At 37.1% G+C, this 23297-nt stretch overlaps 1 protein-coding gene across 2 annotated transcripts in view; it reads right to left on the reverse strand.

The window, feature by feature from the left end:
- Window positions 1–1571: 1571 nt before the first annotated feature.
- Window positions 1572–23297, reverse strand: part of NEK11 (NIMA related kinase 11) — a 108863-nt gene continuing 87137 nt past the window's right edge. The window contains exons 12-15 of one of the 2 annotated variants that reach the window (XM_083378423.1): window positions 22940–23055; window positions 19067–19127; window positions 15569–15665; window positions 1572–3118 (exon numbers count right to left, since the gene is read on the reverse strand). In XM_083378423.1, coding sequence (XP_083234549.1) covers window positions 2914–3118; window positions 15569–15665; window positions 19067–19127; window positions 22940–23055 — 479 coding nt within the window. In that variant the 3' untranslated portion in view covers window positions 1572–2913. Of the gene's footprint in view, window positions 3119–15568; window positions 15666–19066; window positions 19128–19158; window positions 19603–22939; window positions 23056–23297 lie in introns of those variants that run through there. The other variant, XM_083378424.1, reaches the window with a different exon arrangement.

Consider the following 23297-nt stretch of genomic DNA (forward strand, 5'->3'; position numbering starts at 1 on the left):
ATAGTATGGAGAGTTTCTGAAGTAGCAAAATGTCCTGGTCACAGGGTTGAATTTATGTCCCAGATTTGAAGTTCCGGCAATTGCCCCCCACCCCACCCCCAAAGGTAATGTTATTGCATTTTAGGCACTCTGCAATTGACCCACATTTACAACTGTTTGCTGTGTCCTGCAGTTGTGTGATCATAATTTATGATGTTTTTGCCAGAAATTGAGGTTTACTTCCTGTTTCCAGCAAAAAGCAACCCATAGCAAATAATTGGTTCACTTAACAAATACTGTATGGCATGTGGTTAATGACCATGCCATTCCTTTTACAATTGCAGTATTCACTTAACAATTGCAGCAAAAATGTTCATAACAGAATAACAGAGTTGGAAGGGATGTTGGAGGTTTTCAGGTCCAACCTTCTGTTCAAGTAGGAGATCCTATACCATTTCAGACAAGTGGCTGTCCAGTCTCTTCTTAAAAGCCTCCAGTGACTGAGCACCCACAACTTATGAAGGCAGGCTGTTCTACTGGTTAATTGTTCTCATTGTTAGGAAATTTCTCTTAGTTCTAGGTTGCTTCTCTCCTTGATTAGTTTTCATCATTTCTTGTCTTGCCTTCTGCTGCTTTGGAAAATAGGTTGATCCCCTTTTCTTTGTGGCAGCCCCTCAAATATTGGAGCAATGCTATCATGTCACCCCTAGTCCTTTTCTCTGGTCTACCCATGCCCAATTTCTGCAACCATTCTTCATATGTTTTAGCCTCCAGCCCCTTAATCATCTTTGTTGCTCTTCTTTGCATTCTTTCCAGAGTCTCAAGATCTTTTTTTATATCGTGGTGATCAAAACTGGATACAGTATTTAAGTGTGGTCTTACCAAGGTCTTATAAAGCAGTTCTAATACTTCACATAATCTTGATTCTATCTCTCTGTGAATCTTACTATTACCCAAACATGCTAATGTTGTTGTTGTTGTTGTTGTTGTTGTTGTTAGTTGCGAAGTCGTGTCCGACCCATCGCGACCCTATGGACAATGTTCCTCCAGGCCTTCCTGTCCTCTACTATCTTCTGGAGTCCATCTAAGCTCACGCCTACTGCTTCAGTGACTCCATCCAGCCACCTCATTCTCTGTCGTCCCCTTCTTCTATTGCCCTTTCCAATCTTTCCTAGCATTAGGCTCTTCTCCAGTGAGTCCTTCCTTCTCATTAGGTGGCCAAAGTATTTGAGTATCACCCAAATATGTGGTAGGAGGAAATCCTCACAGCAGCCACCACCCATTTTACCTAGTGAATAGCCTTCTTATCTATTGCTACTAGAGACAACTGGCTTCTGAAATGAATGAATCAGTCATGTGTGTTGGAAGAGAGTTTACATGTCTAAAGGTAGCTCTAAATCAGTGGCAGATTATGGGAAATTAGAGAGAATAAATTCTGAGGTCTTAATTTATGTTAGATAGCAGATACATACACAGATATATATATACACAAAGACACACAATATTGGTAATGTAGGGTGTCATTTCATCCAATATGTTAATAAATATTGCATTCCTGAGATTATTCCCAGAAAACATAGTGAATGGCTTAAACATGATTTTGAAACTATAAACATTATTAACAGTACATTTTAGAAAGTTTGAATTCTGCAAGATATATTATTCACTCAAATAATATTCTATTGTTTACATTATAATGTCAAAGCTCCAGGAATTGATGAATGTGTCACTGAAATAACTGTAAGATCCTGGAGGCTACAATAGATTACCAGTGTCTTCAGCAATTAAGTTTATTTCACATGATCTCAAAGCACATAAGGAAACTTTCGGGAGCAATGCTTTTAAGGGTAGATATAAGGAATTTAGCACAATATGCACAATTTAACAGTTAGGCTGACCATTGCTATGTATTAATTGTGAAAAAAGAAATATTCATGTTGTACTTGTTTAAAAACTATCCAGAGTTTGGCTGTGCGATGAACAAAACTACTTTAGATTGTAGGAAATACCTATTCAATATATGCTATCATTCTAAATTAGTGTTCTTTTTCCCACATGCCTCAGCAGGTCGCAGATCCTAGATAACCTTATCTGGGCTTAAAAGTTAAGCAGAGATGGATCTATAAAGAAACTGGATGAGAGACTATCAGGGAATATAAGGTTGTAGGCTAGACCAAGAAGAAAACAATAGCTAACCATTTCTACAACCTTGCCTAGAAGGATATGTATGGCTATGTTCATGAAATTACCAGGAGTTAACCTTGATTTTGAAGACACTTAAGGTAATTTCTTCACATAGTTAGGTATGATTTGTTTGTTTGAAGACATCAGTACAAGGAAAGATCATCAGTACAAGGAACTTTATTTATTTGCTTCGTAAGCAGGAGAAAGGCAGATAGGCTGCAGAGTTGTGGGAGTGGAGAAAAAAAATTATCCTCACTCTCAAAGCCCTTTTCCCACAGTGAAAATTTTTGCTAGGTATATAACAATTGAAACCCAACTAACTGCAATTAATTGAACTGTCCACTCACTTTGCATGATGAGAATTACAAAATTTTTTATTTTCCCTCCATCCTTCCACTTCCTGTGCTGCTCCCTTATTGAAACACAGACAAAACTCAGATGACCAAATGCTGTTTCTTCATCTGAAGGAATCAACTGTGCAAAATAAAATAAAAATAATGTGGGAATTGTTAAAGAAAAAATTAATGAGAACTAAATATCAACACTGGTTGTGTAGAAATTTGTAAGTTCTCATCAACTTCATTTGGACCTAAAGAATGTTTTTGATTTTATATAAAAAAGGTAATTCTATAGCATCATTTTTTCCAAAGAGTATTTCTATGTTATTCATGAATCATACAATTTGTTTCTAATTGAAACTACTGAATCTAGTGGTTTCAGATAATACAAGAAAATTCATTCTCAGATACACTATCTCACCAAAATATCTTCTGAGACTTGTAGCTGGTCTTCAAAATAAAGAAGCTGATCTACCTCAAAGCAGTCACTTGCCCGAGATACCAATTTTCCAAGATATTCTTTAACTTCATCTTCACTTGCATTCCTTTGTCTTGCTTGTTGGAGGAATTCATATACTTTTTCAAAAATTTCTGCTCCCAATTTTTGAATGGCTGTCCTGCCAGAAGGAGACAGTTGTAGGAAAGTTAGTGAAACTATAAATAGTATGTAGAATCCATTATCAATTATAATGGGAGATTTTACCGGAAAGGTAAATGGAAATAATATTTGAAGGAACCTCCTATGGTAAAGTTATTTTCAACCAATGCCATTTAAGGCAATGAATAAAGTTTTGATGTTTCATCAGCCACATTGCTAGCTTCTTTGAGCAGATTTGAAATTGAACATGATCATATATATATAGCCTGTATTCAATACAGTACAAACAAATGATAGCTAAACACTGTGAACATAATTTCCCTTTATATAATGTATATTATCTCTATAATAATTCTGTGGAAATATCTGGCTAAATATTCCATTACTTTTCTGCTTGACGTCTGTGGAGATTCTCAGTCATCCAGATCATGTTGTCCCAAAGGTGCTTTTTAAAGAGGCAACTGGAACCAGATGCCTCTTGAAAAAGCACCTTTGGGACTACCTTTCTGCTTGTTACTCTAACTTCAGAAACCACGGCTTTCCTTCAAAACCCAGACTTCTTGACTCTTGGGTGCCCCCTGCCTATTCTCTTCATAGGAGGTTTAGTCATCAGTCAGTAATAGGTTTGAGGGGTCCTTGGTTTTTTTTTTAAATTCCATTTATATCCCGCCCTTCTCCGAAGACTCAGGGCGGCTTACAAGCTTAGCAGTAGCCTTCATTCTATGTATATGCCTGCTTATTAGGGCTTTCACACACACCCCAAGCGGCATTATTACAAAGTCAGCTTAATTGCCCCCAACAATCTGGGTCCTCATTTTACCTACCTCGGAAGGATGGAAGGCTGAGTCAACCTTGAGCCTGGTGGGATGCGAACCTGCACTAATTGCAGGCAGCTGGTGTTACTTAAGGAGGCATTAGCCCACTGCTCCACCAAGGCTGATGGTCTCCAAGTTTGGTTGTAACATCTTCAGTGGTAGTAAGGAGTGGGGTTTGCTCTCAATTTATGTTCTAGTGGCATGCCCATTCAATTCTTGAAAATTCTTTAGTTGGGCTGTTTACTGGAAGGCCATTTGACAGTTCCTTGATTGGGGTATTGTTTACTTCTTGACTGTTGGTCTGATGTTAATCTTGGTATAAATTCATGTTCATTTAGATGTTGATTGCTGGTAGGGAGGTTTTGGTGTTTTTGTTCCCTTCTTGTCTTGTTGATTGTCTCTTTTGCCTAGTATGTAGAAGTTGTTTATGTCTATGTGTCTATTGATGACAAATTTGTCAGAGTGCCAGGCTTCCAGGAATTCTCTAGAGTTTTTGGATTTGGCTTGATCTAGGATCCACCCACCCACATTTCTACAGATGTAGAAGCAGTGGATCCATCCTCCCCTGCTTCCACAGAAGCCCAAAATATATAAGCCTGATATACCATCTGTCCAATTGTATCATTATCAGAAATTCCTACATACTATATAATAAAAAAATAACAAAAAAGCTTGGGTGCCTCACAGTAAAAAGCAAACACTCCATCCACTCTCCACTAGAGTGCCTTCAAAGAATCAAAGATTGGACAATAGATGAGGATGAAATCCTGGTCTCATTTGCCATATCTTTCCTGATGGCAAGTTAGAAACTTAGAAAAGCAACCTACATTAATCAAGTGCTCCATTATCAAAATGGTAATGATACAATTGAACAGAGAGGTATGTCAGGCTTATATACTGCCTCCAGAAGCTGTAGGTACCCCAAGACTGGAGGTTTTTAAAAAGAGATAAGACAACCATTTGTCTGAAATGGTATAGGGTTTCTTGCTTGAGCAAGGGATTAGACTAGAAGACCTTCAAGATCTCTTCCAACTCTGTTATTCTATTAGCCTATGAAAAGCATAACACTATTATATACAACAAAAATACATTACAACCAGAGATATTACCATAACACACAAACTAAATAAAACCCTCCAAAACATTTTAGCTTAACCAAAATACTCAGTAGCCCAAAAAGAAAAAAAATTGTCATCTATAATATAGGGTATAAGGATTGTAATAATAAATACATAGAAATAAACCATATTTGCATACCATTCAAAAGGGTCAACAAAAAGCAGGCTATAATCAGATAAGCAGGAATTAATACTAGACAAATAATTAAACAGAAAACAATACACTAATCCAACAGTCCCCAACTTTCTATCTTGGTGGCCCAGTCTGATGCAGGGTGGGGCATGTGAGTGGCAGGTGCATATGTGCATGCACAGCTCCATTAGTGTGAGCAATGGGTGGGTGCACCCTCTACTTGTGCAAGTGGAGCTTTGCACACAAGTAAAATGTGCTTGTGCTCGTGAGTAAAGCTCTACTTGTGTAAGCAGAGGGCACTCGCACACAAATTTCCATTCACGCAAATAGAGCTTCATGTATGAGCACATGTGTTCTCGCTTGCATGAGTGGAGCTTCATGTGCACGTGCACTTATCTGCCACTTGTGTAAGTGGAGCTTCATGCACGCACACTTACCCATCTCTCTTGCAGTCTGATTTTGAACAAGCCACAGCCCGGGTATTGGGACCCCTACCAAGCAGAAGCACTCCCACTGAAACTAGCAAGATAAGCCATTATAAACAAAGAGAGAGAAACCCCACACTCACTAACACTGATGTATTACCTAGTTAGGTAATGCTGTTTGCAACCAAAAGAATTAAAAAAAATTGAGCATATGATTCCAAATGGCTTATTATCCCACAATATTATTTTTCCTTCTGTATCTGAAGGATGCTCCCATTCATCTTTCATTCATAAAGAAACTCTTAGCACTTAACAATATTTTTAATTTGCTACTAAAAATTAAATAATGTGTTATAGATGTCAAATCAATTACATATTAGAGTGGAGTGATACCTCAGATTAAGGTTTGTTTGTTTGTTTATTTATTTGTTTATTTATTTATTTATTTATTTATTTATTTATTTATTTATTTATTTATTTTTCTATACCGCCCTATTCCCGAAGGACTCAGGGCGGTTTACAGGGCAGCATATAAAAGACAATATAAAAAGATAATATAAAATTAAAATGAATTAAATTAATTAAAGCCCAACAATTAAAACAATATTAAAAAGCTAAAATCCCTTTAGTCCAGGCCTGATAGATCGAAAAGCCAGGTTTTCAGGTCCCGGCGAAATGAACGCAGATTGGGGGCGGTCCGGTTAAGTGTTTTTCTGCATTTTATAGACATGAATGATACCTTTCATATGTGTTATAAGAGAGAATATATTAACTAATGTGTTGAATTATAATAATATCAATTATTTGGCTATTAATTAAATTTGGCTAAATTAAATATGTTCTAACCATCTATACAAAGTTTACATAAGCGACAGAAATATCTATTTATGAATTAAGAATGAGCATACATTTGTCTTTATTTTTTTGAAAGTTTTTTTAGTATATAATGCAGAATCAGTTATTGCCCACATATCATGAATAATCTAAATTAATTCTGATTTGCTTCTTCTACAAAACCCAGAAAACTGGATTTAAAAATGCATACAAACCCACTGTATTTCCTTATCTTTTTAGGAGAAAAAAATGCCTTTATAAATCTTGCTGATTAGGTAAACTGGAAAGATGATTGACTTTTAAATGTAGGGAAGAGCAACAAGTTTGTAATTAAATAGTATAGCTAACCTCTTTATCCTAACATTATTACTTCTACATTTTTTCTTCCACTCAATCATGTCCATTTTTTAAAACAACTGCCTGAAAAAGTTCCTGCAGTTTTCAAGGCTCATCTATATACACTACTGGGGATATTTAAAAAAAACCCCTCTTCCTACAATACAGCTGAGAAATTTTGTTTGGCTGGGTAAATATTTTAGATTTTCTGGTCTGTTTTAAAAATATAGGTGTACTTTTAAAATTATTTTTTTATTGAAAGAGCATCCTGTTGATACGTGGTCCTCATACATCAACAGCTGGAAATCTTGATGTAAAAGATACAATATATTTTGAACATAAATTCAGTCAATATTCTCAGCTGTTCATGATAATTAGGAAACAGAAGAAATGATCGTGCCTTCTGTTGAGGATGCTATCAGCAGATGATTAGAGTTTAGTTGTTCATCAATATTCATATACTTGTGTCTAACTCATTGGCAGCAATTCAGTAATTTTTTCCTTGCTAAAAACCTGGATGGGTTGACTACTTGGGAGCCTTGCCATGGGTCTGCTAAGTATACCTCATTTACTCTTCTTTAGAGAGCCACTGGAGTGTAGTAATTAGGTGAACTGGAGAGACCAGATTCTAGATTACTTCTGTCATGAAAGCTCACTAGGAAACTCTGAGCCAATCAATCTGTCTCCACCTGCCTGTCTTGCAGGATTGATTATGGGGATATAAACAAGTGAAATATTGCAGAAAAAAGTGCGTTTTGTATTTAACAAATACAAATAAAGAATAACTAAAAACTATGATCAGCAAAAGTAAAAAATGATCGCAAAGGACAATAGATCCAATACAATATATTAACATACACTATATATTAATATATATTGCTCCTTTTGTAATTATGTGCACAACCCTGTAGAGGACGTTGAAATATTTTAGGTATTTAGGAATGACTTTCTCAAGCATATTTTAATCAAGCAATGTGGTTGATTTAATTCTAAAGGGACTAAAAGCTTAAATGAATTCGGTGTAATTCCAAAGGAAAACCTCTAATACTGCTAACAATTGTCCCCATTTTGTACAAATCCTTCCTGAAATAGCACTTACATTATCAATTATCTATGTTTGCAGATCAACCTTCTCCACAGGGAAATATTTGTATTTGTAGATTAATCTGTAATATCCAGGCAGAAATTTCAATAGTTTAAGGACAACCAAGTTGTAGATTGCTGATTTGAAAACATGTATTGTTTAATATATGAATTATATAAAACTGTTTTAAGACATTCCTGACTACAGTGAGTTGTACGTTGCATAAGAGAGCAAATTGGTCTTTTCATTTTCCCTGCCTCTATGTCATAGACTTCGTCCATGAAGAACATGATTGCCTCCAGATCAGATTAGTTCTAACAGATGGACATGGTCATTGATAATTGGTCTACATTCCTTCAAACACTTAGATAAAAATACCTGATGCTTGGGGTTTTCAAACAGAATGGTGACCTAGAAACTTTTGAAATTCTAAATGTATATAGGACCAGTGAAATAAAATATTATACAGGTGATCTTTGTTATGGGGAGGATCTTGTTTCCACTATTTTATGTATAAATTATATAAAGCTACAAAAATGTCTCTCTGACCAGCATAAGTTCTGAGCTGTTGCACATAAGAACAAATTTGCCTTTTCATCTTCCCTGCCTCCATGTTGTAGGCTTTGGTAATTTGTGATTGATAATTATATAACCAGGCTGGATACCATGTAAAGATTTTCACATCCGCAGGTTTGACATTTCTGCATATGCAAAACAGCAGATGGATTTTTGCGTAAGGTGTAATTTTAAGGTTAGGGAATCTGAGCAACGTATCTGCATTTGTGTCCCCTTGCTTGAGATGGATTTCCCTGGTGAGTCCAAAGGTGAGTCATGGTTTCCTTGCATTATCTGGTCTTATTCAGAGGGACTTGTTCAAATGGTAATGGGGGGAGTTGTTCTTTGTGGTCCAGTGCTCAGGCAGGCTGCTTTTCTCTATCCAGCTCTTTCAAATTCTTGGTGAGAGGGAGGGGGATCACCCAATTGGATAGTAGTGCTGCCCGCAGACCACAGATGGCTCACTATAATCATTGTGACTGTGCATGTAGATAAAGCAAATACCTAAACTTTATAGAAGAAAATTATATGATCTATTAAACTAATACTTCCCATTCCCATTAACTCTTCTAGTGAGGTTTTCAAGACTTGGGCAGGACTATTGCTAATAATAATAATAATAATAATAATAATAATAATAATAATAATAATAATAATTTGGATTTATATACCGCCCCTCTCCCGAAGGACTCGGGGCGGTGTACAGGGCAATTAAAAAAATAATAATGAAGTTGTAGCTCTTTTTAGCAGTTCTTCCTATTATAAAATCTGCTGTTATAAAAAAAGACATCTATGCGCTTGTTTGCAGAATTGAATATGATTACTATGAAGATTTTTATACAAGATTATTTATTAACGTATTCCCTCTGAAGTCAGTACTAAAAACATATCTAACAGAAACAAAGCTTTGCCATATTGGAGAAATCTTAAAGATAATTGATAGACATGCAATTTATTATTTATTTACAGGTAGTCCTTGACTTACAACCACAATTGAGCCCAAAATTTATGTTGCTAAATGAGAAATTCGTTAGATGAGTTTTGCCCATTTTATTACTTTGACACATTTGTTAAGTGAACCACTGCAGTTGTTAAATTAGTAACACGGTTCTTAAGTGAATCTGGCTTCCCCATTGACTTTGTTTGTCAGAAGGTTGCAAAAGATGATCACATAACCCCGGGACACTGCAACCATCATAAATGTGAACCAGTTGTTAAGTATCCAAATGTAAATCACATGAACATGGGGATCCTGCAATAGTCATAAGTGTGAAAATGGTTATGACACTTTTTTCAGTGCTGTTGTAATTTTGAACAGTCGCTAAATGAACTGTTGTAAGTTGAGGACTACCTGTATTTATTTAGTGTAGGCATACAATATCAGGAAAATCTACACATGCTAAACACAGTGCAGTTCTGACAGCCTGCTAGTTCACTCTGCTTGGTGCTGGCCTATCTATCTTTGGTGCACTGTGAGGGCGAACTAGTTTTTTATATCTGTTTCAGATAAGATATATCTATCTTAGATATATGTATCTGTTTCACTTAAGGAGTTTATTTTCAGGCTTAAGTTTCTATGATTACAGACTTGAATTCTCACACCATCTATGAACATAACAAAAAATGAGTGTTTCTGCTCTACCCGACTTCCCCCATCAGTGAAATTTAAGGATACGTGCTGTTCAGCCAATTATGTTCAGATTTCTTCCTTTTCTGAAATTTTTACAAATGGTATACTAGATTCTCTCACTGCATGCATAAAGTCATCTCTGTATCTATCTTATGAATCTTAAGCAATGGTATTATAGTGGTAGAACAAAAGCGTAGCTAGATCCCTTTCTTTCTACTATTCTACTTATACTCAGCAGGTAATGATGGAACAATCTATGCGATCCTTGCATGCTGCTGAGTGGAAGACACTGGAAGCTGAATAAGAGGCATACACTGCTGTTCTGCAGGATTTTAATTTTCTTAAATGTTGTTCTATGAAAGCTTTCCCATTTTTCCGAATTACATTTTTATTTAAGCTTTTAAATTGTACTATAAAGTTCACCATCATTAGATTCTAATTTATTATGTGTATTCTACGTCTGTTTTAAAATGACACAAAATGCTATGTATAGAACCATATTTTTTTTCCTTTTGTGCCTGTATTTCTTTTGGCTCCATCAGTGAAAGAGAAGATATAAATTCTGAGCCTAATACATATGCCTCCTGATATCTATACGCAAACTTTCAAGGAGGTCCAAATTCTTACAGAGTTACTATGGGCCCAAGAATAAAAAAAGAAACTACAAATCTGTTGCTTCTACCAGCAGAATTTGTTGATTAGAAATAAGATAATAACCAGTGCTTTTTTGTAAAAGAAAAGGGTGCCGGAACTCACACATGTCATACAACCTGCCTTGCCTACCCCTATAAGGTTCCATCCAAAAAAGGTGCTGGAACTCCGTTCTGAGAAAAAAAGCCCTGATAATAACAATTATTTATACATTACCACCATACAGAAAGTGTATTAACTGTTTTGCTAAATACTAATATAGGTAGTCATCATTTAACAACAATAATGGGTGCCAGAAAATCCATTTTTAAATGACATGGTTATAAGCTGAAAAACTACATGACCATGGAACTTAGTGATGGCAATCCTGATTACCATTGTTAAATGAAGATCACATGGGTTGTGATCATGACTTCATTTTTTAAAATAATAATTTTATTAAAGACTGTAGTTACAACAATAAAAACTAATTCTTGAAAAAAGAAAAAAGAACATGCAGGAAAGAAAAAAATAGAAAAATACAAAAGAAAAAATATCAGTGACTTTCCCCCATCGTCACAAATATAAACAATTTTAATAACTTTTTGCCTTCTCTTTTTTTTTTATTGAAAAGTTTTATAAAATACAATTTTCCTTTAAAAAAAAAACCCCTTCCCCCTCCCTCCTCCCCTCCCTACCTCCCCCCTATCTCCCCCCCTCCCCCTCCCCCTCCTCCCTCCCCTACCTCCCCCCCTCCACTTCCCCTCCTCCCCCCTCCCCCCCCGACTTCCCAGAGCAAAATACAAGGTATATATCTAAAAGGCAATCATAATCAATCATATACTAACAATTATAAACTCTAAAATCCATCACTCTCTAGCTTGTATATAGTAAACCAATCCTTAATAATACTAAATATATATAAAAAACTAAAAAAAAAAACTAGCATCATTCCCATCTATGTTCTTCCACAATTCACTATTACCTTAACATATTCTCATTTGCACATTAATAAATAGTTCTTACACAAATTAACCCACATTAACCCACAAAACTTTCTTCCTCTTCCTCTGTAGTAAGTTGACCATTAATTAATATTTTGTGGAAGTTCCATAGATTTCTACTGGTCTTATTTTTTTTTCTTTTTTGAGCGTTTTAAGGCAGCACGCGTCACCCTCTGTTCTCTAAGATCATCCAAAAGAGTTGCAGCTTGAACTCCTCCTGTACCCTTCTCGTCTATCTGTGCATCTTCATCCTCTTGATGTTCTCCTTCTCCAGATCCCTCTGCAGCTTCCAGAAGTGTTGACGGGGTTACTTCCAAGACATTATTATAAAAATCATGCGCTTGCTTCACATTACTCAAACAGTATCTTTTGCCATCATACATGAAGCTCAACCCAACTGGGATCTCCCATCTGAACCTTATATCTCTTTGCTTGAGCTCTTGCACAAGAAATATAAAATCCTTCCTTCTCTTTAAAATCTTTGGAGGAATTTCTTTTAAAACCAAAACTTGTTGACCAGCAATCACAACTTTGGTATCGTAGGCAGCTTGTATAACTTCATCTCTAATTTCCCTTTTTACAAAATAAACCACCACATCTCTAGGCAACTTTCTCTGTTTAGCAATCCACGAATTCACACGGAACACTTTGTCCATACCTTGTTTTAATTCAGATGCTGGATGGTTCAATACTCCCTCAAAAGCCTCAGAAACCAGCTGCTTTAAATCTTCCTTAATATTCTCTTTTAGGCCTCTAATTCTCACAGCAAACTGCATCTGGTAAAATTGGGCCAAGCTCTGTTCACTGTCAATTTTGTCTTTTAAATCTTCAATTTCCAATACTTTTGCTTCTAATAAAGCATTCTTTTGAATCAAGTCTTGCACTTGATCATCCAGCACCTCCACACATTTAGCAACTTTTTGCACTGAGGACAAAATGTCTACCTTCATTTCTCTAAGTTTCTGTTCCATCCTTTCTTCCATTCTCTGCTCCAATTTCTCCAATTTCTCCTCCATCTGTAGAAATTTAACACCCATTGACTCCAAAATTAACTGGGTATGTTTTTCAAGATCCTTCGATGTCAATACATCAGGAGAATGCAACGCCTGCAACAATGATTGTTGTTGCACCGGAGAATTTCCAGCACTCCGAAAAGTTCTAGGGGGGGGTTTCGCCGCCATCTTTTACTTACAATTGTGACGCACTTTCACTTTAAGTTTTAAGCAAAGTCCATCAAGCTTGAGAGTAAAATAAAATCTTCTTCATCTCTTCATCTTTCCCTCTTGTACTGCTCTGCCTGCTCTTTCCCTTTCATAGTCTCTCCTTCAAGCAGGGATGGTCGCAGACGCCTGGCTCTGCTCCATAAAGTCCGGAGCAGAGACGCTGGTCAGCTGGGAGCAGCCCAGGCTACGGGGGAGTTCAATCCTTCGGCCGCCCAAGCTCCAAGCTCAGGCGGCCCCGGCGAACTCAACCCCAACCTGGGGGCTCACCCCCTCCTCTTCTCCCGAGGAGGGGGCTTCAGATTCGCCCGAACAGCTGATCGGCGCTGTTTCGGGCGAAAAAACACCAGCTGAGCCGCGGGCAGCCCGGGAAGGCTCCCTCCGTCGCCGCGGAGCCACCGGAAGTCCCAACTTTTTGCCTTCTCTTAAAACACAAGAAACAATCTCTTCTTCTGATATCTTATTTATAAACAAATCCATAAAACCTTCTCATTTCTAGTTGCCATATAATGTTAACTAGTTAACTGGTTGCTGTGACTAATATAGATAACCCTTAGGATGTGTCCTTAAAGAGGTACATTCCATCTGAAAAATATGTAAGATAATAGGCAGATAAATAATATTGATAATATGTGATCAAATGATTTAACAGGGAATAATTTAATGGGAAACTAGAAATGTATTAAAGGTTATGAAAAACGGAGGACCTGATCACTTTACAACAATTTACAAAAGCAAATGTCAGCAAATGTCCAATAAAGATTACAAACTATATGTATGTTTAACCTTGATCAAATAAACCAACTTTATATTCCTTCCTTTTATTTATAATAATATTGAAATTAAATCCATTAAAATAATGACTTAGAACTTGGTTTCTTTTAATTTTTTGCTTGTACTTCTCACAAAATTCTTTATGTCCCCTTTTTAAACCCAATAAAGGAAAATTATGCATGTCACTCTCCTGATTTATTTTTTAAAGTCCTTTTAATTAAGATAGCCATTTTTTTTGTACGTTCAGTAACTAATATCATTTTCTATATCATTCTTGTAACTTATCATTTGTAAATCTACTTTAAAAATTTTTTAAATCTTGTCATAAAATTTGTTCCTCTTCCATAACATCTTTTTAAATACTACCTATAGAGACAAACACTCTTAAAATTAACTTCTGGGTCCACTGTTCAGAAATATACTTCAATATTTTCAATATTAAATTATTTTGCCTCATTCTGAAGTTGTGTTTGAGTATCTTTCTCCATTAATTATAATCTTTACTTCTCTCTAGTTTCCTCTAGTGTTCCATTTTTAAAAGCTTATCTTATTACTTTTTTTATAAAAAAAACAAAAGCATTTCCTCATATGAAAGATTCTTTCTAATTAATTCCAAAATTTTATTTCAGATTGATCTGGACTTTTACTCCATTTGTAACTTTTGAAAAATCAAAGATTAAATCACTTTTAAAATATTTATTAAAAATGTTAAGTCACTAAACTTTTATTTACAACTTATTTTACTAAGGATTGAAGGAAACCCACCTGGTGCTATAAAAATTTGTCTATCCATAAGTTCCTAATAGCCAAAGAGCAGCTAACAAGCATTTTTTGAATTTTATTAAAAAAAAGAAGTATGCAAACTCAATGTCATTTTAAAGACTACAAGCATATTATGAGCAAGGTGGTTATCCTCTCATCTTCTAGAGCAGGGGTCCCCAACCCCCGGTCTGTGGACTACTACCGGGCTGCGGCATGTTAGCAGCTGGGCTGCACAAACAAGCAAAGCCCCTGTTCTGTACCAGCCTGCTACCGGCCCTCCAGAAAAGGCAGGGACAACCCCTTTTACAAGAAGGCAAGAGGCTGGAATTAAGCCTGCCAAATTTATTGATACAAAAACAAACAAGACACGAACCAAGAAACAGGAGCTTTTCAAGCGGTTGCCTTCAGCAAACCAGCCCTCCCACGCATTCCCCTTTTATACAGTTTAGGGCGTGGCTTCTCTCTGCCTCCTTCTGAGGTGCCCCATTGCCTTCCTCTGTTTACTCCTGATTGACTGCCTCCTGCGTCGGGCGTCCTTGAACAGGGCCAGCTGTGGGTCATCTTCATCCACACTGTCAGGCTCACACAGCTGGGTCTCCGTCGTGACCAGGTGGGAGGGGCCTGGCTGAGGGCTCTCATCAGCAAGCTCTTCAACACCCCCCTCCTCCTCCTCTGAGTCATCCGACCCAACTGCCGAACCCACAGGCTGACCCTGAATCACAACAGCCCCATCTGTGAAATGCAAGCAGCACGCAAAGCCCCATCTGTGCAATGCAGACAGCACCACGGAACTGGTCCATGGTGCCCAAAAGGTTGGGGACCTCTGTTGTAGAGTTCTAAACACACCAGAGACTGCTGTCTTACACTCTTCTTGTGTTGAACAGTTGTGCATGATCTCAAGTCCTCTCCTTTTCTGGAGAGGAATTATTGAAGAGCCAGACACACTAGCTATCTCTTCATTCTGCCTAATATTTTTCACCAAGTTGTCTTTAGTCTGCCATTTCCTCCCCAGAAATGAAATATGATGTGACTTCTGACCTCCTGCTAACTTCCCCATTGACTTTGCTTGTGGGATGCAAACCAAACCAAAAGTAAACTAAATACTTCAAACTCTTTCCTTTCTGTTAGCATTTAAATAAGATGACTTACTCCTTCATATGTCTCAGCTTGGTTGTTGCCATGGTATTATTGAGAGCTCTCAATCTCACAGGTCCCAAAGGAGGCACTTCAATGAAACTTCTAGTTCCTACAAATTAATGCACAATCTAATTCAGCTTGCTGTTGTCAGCATTCTGCAGATCCAAAGCATTATGCAAGGGCAAACAAAAAGTATGCAACAATTCACTTTTTCATCTGGAAATGCTGCATTAATTAAAGGTAATTAGGTTATTAAATGTTTATTAATATAACTTGGTTTAACAGGTCCATGAAACACAACAATTATTTTTAGTGGGACAGTACATCCCCAAGCAAAGTTTTATAAAAGAGGCTTATATGCATTTTTTATAAATGTATATATATATCATTTCCTTCAGCAGATATTTATGGAGTCAAGTGGTTTTGTTTGTTGTCATCATTATTACCCTACTACTATTTATTCTTCCAATAAATAATATGGTCTTTACCCTGAATATATTCTGATCATTCCAACCAAGCATCTAGGAATCATGGAGATATTGCCATGGTATGAAGGAAGTTCAAACAAGATGTTTTTATCAGTTATTACTGAATAATAGCAATAGAGCCCATGCAATTGATACACAGGTTCACAAAACTATATCAGACAGTGATCAGTGATATACTATTTAATATATTACTGGGCATGTACTTTACAAAAGCTCCCTTGCTATGTCCTATAAAATTTAAATTTCTTACACATTCCTGAATGTCTGTCAGCCTGTTCTGAACTATCTACCTGATATTATGTAACTCAGGATATAATTCCTATATATACTCCCCACATATTTAGGAAGTTTTTCCATCTGTCACATTAAAAACCATATTTTGATGGCAGCTTCTGGAGAAGCAAAGCAAGCTGCATCCGAAGTTTTCATTTTTTAACTTGAAGCCCTGGCCTCAGTTTTATCCCACCGACATAAAAGTAAAACTACCAATCTCATTTTCTTATCATTTAAATAGATGCCTATTAATGTTTGAAATCCTTTTGGAAAGACTTCATGATATATAATCAGGCCCTATGTGAACTTTTCCTCTTTGAAAAAAAATCCTGCATAATAGTTAGCAATTCAAAAACTATTTCATTGATTTAAAGGGAGAGTACAAATGTATCTATATAATTGGCACACCTCTTTGTTTAAGTTGTAAATAATAGAGGGAATAATGACATTTTCCTCTCCACTCTCAAGCTTTCATCAGCAAACTGAATGCCAAAAATATTCTTTAATATTTTGAAATTAATTTATTTACATTCACTAAACATACATGATAATAAAAATGATGCCTGCAGTATGTCTGTAAGTAGAATAACTTTTGAAACTATTTAAACCACAAAGTTTAGTATGGATTTGATGCCATCTATACCTGCACCCTGAGGCTTCAGCTGGTGCAAAATGCGGCCGCGCGGGTGCTTATGGGAGTATCTCGATACTCCCATGTTACACCACTCCTCCACAAGCTGCATTGGCTTCCGGTTACCCTCCGGGTGCGATTCAAGGTGCTGGTAATAACCTTTAAAGCCCTACATGGCTTAGGCCCGGGGTACTTGCGAGACCACCTGCTGCCATTATCAACCTCCCATCGTCCGGTTTGCTCCCACAGAGTTGGTCTCCTCAGGGTGCCGTCAGCCAGGCAATGCCATCTGGCGACACCCAGGGGGAGAGCCTTCTCTGTGGGTGCACCGGCCCTCTGGAATGAACTGCCTCCGGAGCTGCTGATGGCCCCTGACCTTCAGTCTTTCCGCCATGACCTGAAGACTGGTTATTCCAACAAGCGGGTCTGGACTGACTATGTTTTTTAAATTTGGCTTTTATTGAGTTAAATTGTCATGTATCTATTACATTTACCGTTTAATTCTTTTTTGAATTTTGTATTCCACGTTTCTTAAATTTTTTGTTGTGAGTCCTTAGGGAGAAGGGCGGCATATAAATTCAATAAATCTAATCTAATCTAATGGTTCCACATTAGAGACAAGAAAAAGCATTATCGTTTGACTGTTCTTTATAACTAAACTGCTTCAGATATACCAACTTCAAGCGTCAAATATTTCATGAACATTCACATTTATTAATGTTAATGAATAGAAATAACTTGCTTTAGCATGTAATCTAACATCATCTGTGATCACTATTTACAGTAAATCCCAAGATATTAAATAAAATATTACCTTTGATTGAATAATTTCTTGAAATTACTTAACCTAATTCATTTATTTATTACTGGAAAAAGATTTGCATAGACAGAAACCATAACTTTAACCATGGATGAATAGAAATGAGTGTTTAATACTAGAAAATATTTAGTCCAGCTTTGGTACCATAACAACCAGGACTTAAAATTTGTAAACTATAAATTTAACGTGACTTGTGCCTTGTTCAAGCTGCTGGAGTATATTAAATGTATACCAAATTAGGAACATACTATTATAAAGGTAAGATATCAACTTGGTAACTTAGTCTGAGTCTTAGCTGGAGTTGATGAGATCTCAAGAAGAGAGAGTTTAGAATTTACAAACCAAGATCTAGGAATCACCATGTGGAAAGGTGGAAACAAGGATGCAAATCTGATAAACTAAATTTTATTTTTCCCCCATCTTTAATTTCTTGGGTTATTGCTTCTTCCTATTTCCTGCACTTTGCATAATACAAATTACCTTGAAACAGAAAAATGTAATGAGTATATACATAGTTTTACATACAAATTATTTGTTTATATGAGGGATAATGTAGGATGTGATTTTTTCTTCTTCTTTGAAAACTAGAGTTTTGATCACATAGAAATGAAAAAGGAAAGATCATCTATTTGTAACTATAGTTTTTCCAGTGTGTTGATGGCTGCTATCAACAAACCAATTAACCAATAGGAATCAATATGTAACTATGACTCACAAAATAGCCCAAAGAACATATTTCAATAGAGAGAAGTTCTCTGACATTGGGCTCCAGCTAAGTCTGAAAGTAAAATATCTGGTCCCAGTAACCAACCCATATTTGATCTTTTTTTAAAAAAAAAAAGTCCCTTGCAGGCATATATTCAAATGCTTTCTTTTAAAACAATAAATCTGTTCTTGCTGCATATTAGGAGAGATAAACTGGGCAGACCAAAAGTCAGGATGTTAAATGAGATCTCAGCCATCAACTATAGTTTTTCTTTGTCAATTCTCCTCATTCTCTATTCACCCATCCCCAGCTGATGAGTTATGTTAAACCAAGTTAAACCAAAAATCAACTCCTTTTCCTTAATTCTATTAAAAGTAAAGCAACAAGGGAAAGAAAATCTACTATGTACTAAACTTTTAAGGAGTTTTTCTGTTAGGCTGGCTGTTGTGCTCACTTCTGGATCAAGATAAATAATTTCAAGTTTCTTTTACATGCAAAAAAAAATTGGCTCAGCATTTTATACAACAAGCCAAGAATATCCAAGTTTTGGAATTATAATCAAACTTAAGTGTTGAAGAACATGCTATCTCACCTCCAGACTTGGTATCTACGATGTTCTCCATGTATCTGACCATTACTTCAAAATCACTGTCCTGTTAGCCAAAGAAGATAGTCAATTAGTTGTTTCAACCAAATTTTTGAAATTGGGGAACAATGCCATTTATTGTAAGTAATGCCATTACTTGTAAGTTACTGAAGATTAGTAATATAAGTTAAGAAGCAAATATTAATACAATCAGAAGCAGTAAGTAAAGGCTGTCTAAGACAACTTGCTTCAACCAACTCGCTATGGCCTATTTGTTATGGGACAACTCATCAGGGGACAAGAGTTACACTAATATTGATGAAATGATGGAATAGAACAATTAAAGAAAGGGTGCCAAACGAGAAACAAAATGAAAGGTGAATGACAAAAATTAAAATAAAGTTTTAATTATTTTAATTAAATTGAATTGTTGAATTGTCCTGTGATGAGTTGTCCCATGGTGAGTTGGCCACGGTGAATTTTCCCGCAATGAGTAGGCCATGGCAAGTTGGCTGCGCAAGTTGTTCCATTCCAGTTCATAGCTGAAAGACATGAGCATAAATAACATAAAATAGGCTGAGAGATAATTATGTAAACATATCCCATCTTCCTAAACTATTAAAACATTTTCTAGCAAACCAACATTTTGTCAAAATACTAAAATCTGCATGATACCACTATGTAAGTTGTTACTTCCTTATTTGAATGCAATGTCATCCAATAGAAAGTATAAAAGAAGCAAAGATTTTCATTTGCCCCTTGCCTCCCCCGCCCAGGCAACAATGCAGCCAAGTATTTGTTAATTTGGAAAGACAGGAGGAAGAAGCCTAGACTTTAAATCTCAGACCATAGGTATTTAAATTTCTGGTATCTTTTAATCAATAGTTGTGTTTCTGCTTTTCTTTTCCTTATCTGCAGTCAAGATTCTAATCTAGACAATCACTTCTTTCTGACTCCCAGTTTCTAGCATTCTCTTCCCCATCTCTTCAAGGAACAGGATGCTGGGAAAGAAGCCAAAGTTTGCCTTTGAAATAAGGCCAAAAGCCAATCAACATCAAGTCAGCCTATCATTCTATAATTGTTGGTTGTATTGCCCTGCTTTAGTAGAAGAATGATTTATTTGATTGATTTATTACGTGCCATCAAGTCAGAATAGATTCTTAATGACCACATAGGTAAAGGTAAAGGTTCCCCCGCACATGCGTGCTAGTCGTTTCCAACTCTAGGGGCCGGTGCTCATCTCCATTTCAAAGCCGAAGAGCCAGCGCTTGTCCGAGGACGTCTCCGTGGTCATGTGGCCGGCATGACTAGACACCAAAGGCGCACGGAACGCTGTTACCTTCCCACCATAGTGGTCCCTATTTTTCTACTTGCATTTTTACGTGCTTTCGAACTGCTAGGTTGGCAGAAGCTGGGACGAGTAACAGGCGCTCGCTCTGTTACGCGGCACTCAGGATTCGACCCGCCAAACTGCCAAATGTCTGATCGACAAGTTCAGCGTCCTAACCCACTGAGCCACCGCGTCCCTTAATGACCACATAGTTAAGTTTAAAACTAAATACAAATTGATTTGTAATTGATTCGATGGAAGAAAGGGAAAGTTTTGTTTTAACTTTTCTAGTGAAGTCAGCTGAATCTCAAAGAACACAAATTAGGCCTGAGTTTGATATAATATGTTTAAATAATTTGCAATCTTGCTGTATTTAATATTTACTTATCCATTCATTCAAAATATAAAACATTGTGCTGAGCTTTAAAGTGTTAAAACTGTTAAACTAATTGTTAGGGAATGCAACCAAAGGATATGTCAGTTGCCATGGAAAATAAGAATTTATCTGTATCCCTATCTGTATCTCTCTCTCTATATATATCTTTATCTGTATCTATATCTGTATTTATATACTTTTTTTCTCTTGCAGAGAACGCTGTTACCTTCTCTTGCAGAGAAAAAATAAATAATATTAAGTATCTATCTAGTAATTTGGCATCTACTTTGTTTCAGTTCAGTTCAGTTTGTTTTATTGCTATATAAAATTATATACTGAAAGAAAACATATAAATTGTACAGAAATTAAACTTCTACAATGTTGATTTATCTGTAATTGTTTTATGCAGGGATTGCTACTAGACTGGATTTTTGAATGAATGTAATTTACTGGGCTTTTTCTTTACTTTTTCTGCATCTTCATTCAATTAGCTCTTGTGACTTCACACAAAATGGAGAATATATAGTCTGACAAATAATGGTACAGCTAAAATAGGCTTCAAAACTGAAATTCAGGTGGTTCCTTATTTCAGAAACACAGAAGCAGATATAGATTTGGAGGGGAAGTACGAGTGGGGGAAAAGAGTAGTTGTGTGTTTCACAACAGAAGGAATAAAGAAGGGCTTCATTATAAAATTATTTAGCAAATAATTTGCAAAACTATTGGACACCAGTAGGTAACTTGGACCAAATCAGCAGAGCAATGTCAAGGAATAATAGGAACTGCAATTCAAAATATCAGGAAGATTGTGCATTGATTAGATTATTCCTTGGCCTTTCATTTGCTTCAGGAGTCTCTCCTCTGTTTATTTCCAGTGCTGAGAGAAAGTAATGTATTTGCCCAAAGTTGGGTACTATCAATATACCGTATTTTCCGGCGTATAAGATGACTTTTTAACCCATGAAAATCATCTCAAAGGTTGGGGGTCGTCTTGTACGCCCAGTCGTCTTATACGCCGGAAAATCAGTGAGCCCGGGAAGGCACACCCTCCCCTCTCACTGTGGAGGAAGCAGGGCAGGCTGGCGTCTGGCAGGAGCCGGCAGGGCAGTCCTGCGCACGCGCACGCTCCCCACCTGTTAAGGAGCACTCTTTAGCAGCTGGGGAGCGCGCGCATGCGCAGGACTGCCCTGCCGGCTCCCACCCGACGCTCTTCCCTCTTGAGGCAGCATCTCCAAGGACTCCTTAGGAGCCGGGGAGCGATGCTGCCTCAAGAGGGAAGAGCGTCGGGCGGGAGCCAGCAGGGCAGTCCTGCACACACGCGCACTCCCCAGCTGCTAAGGAGTGCTCCTTAACAGCTGGGGAGCATGCGCGTGCACAGGACTGCCCTGCCGGCTCCCGCCAGACGCCAGCCTGCCCTGCTTCCTCCACAGTGAGAGGGGAGGGCGTGCCTTCCCGGGCTCGCTGATTTTCCGGCGTATAAGACGAAAAATCTTGAAAATCATCTCAAAAGTTGGGGGGTCGTCTTATAGGCCCAGTCGTCTTATACGCCGGAAAATACGGTAGTAATAAAACTTGATTACATATTTCAGCCCTAATCAAAACAGGTAATGCAGTAGAAATTCAGAATCTGGATGGAAGAAAGTTGGCTGAAGAGAAGTTGGCTTTGGGTTTGTGGTCTAACAACTGAAAAGTACCATTTTTTACTCCAATAGAATTCAACTCTAATCTTTAGAGGTGATCTGCAATCTAAAGGCCTTCCTAAATGTTTCTGCTCAATGAACAGATGGCAGCTGTGGCTAGGAGGACTTTTGACTTATTCACCAACAGTAGCCTTGGATGCTCTCAGTTTTTAATGTTCTAGTCATCCTTCATTTGGCTTACTATAATGTGGTATACATGGGGCTGCCCTTGAAACTACATCTACATCTTGGTGATCATGCTGCATTGCACTTAATGTGCTTTTAGGTATGATGCAGGGTGTTGGATGTCACTTATGACCCCAATTCTAATCATATTTCACTTTATGTAAGTTCATGGTATAAGTGGTTCTTTTAACTCAGTGAATATACTTGTGCAGGGGTAGGCAACCTCGGCTCTTTTATGACTCATGGACTTCAACTCCCAGAATTCCTGAGGTTGCCTACCCCTGTACTTGTGGATATATTCTACATACTGTCTGTGATGCATTCATTTCTTCCTGTTCCTTATCCGCTTCTTCGCTTGTTTCTGAGCAGGAATCAAATGTATCATTATAATATTCTTCTGCAGTAAGAGGATCCTCTGGGATCTCTGTAATAAAAGTAGATTTAATTTGTGAATGACAATAAATTTTAATGCAGGTGGTTCTCAACTTACAACTGCAATAGGGACAGACAATTCATTGTTAAGAGGTGCACTTATTAAATGAGACAACATGTAATTGCAACTTGAATATTCCATGCTGGCTTCCCTGCTGACTTTGCTTGTTGGAAGCCTGGGTGAAAAAATTCCAGTTGGTGATCATATAATTATGAGGTGCTCTGACTGTTGAA

The sequence above is a fragment of the Vipera ursinii genome (genome assembly GCF_947247035.1).
Source record: "Vipera ursinii genome assembly, chromosome: Z".
NCBI lineage: Eukaryota > Metazoa > Chordata > Lepidosauria > Squamata > Viperidae > Vipera > Vipera ursinii.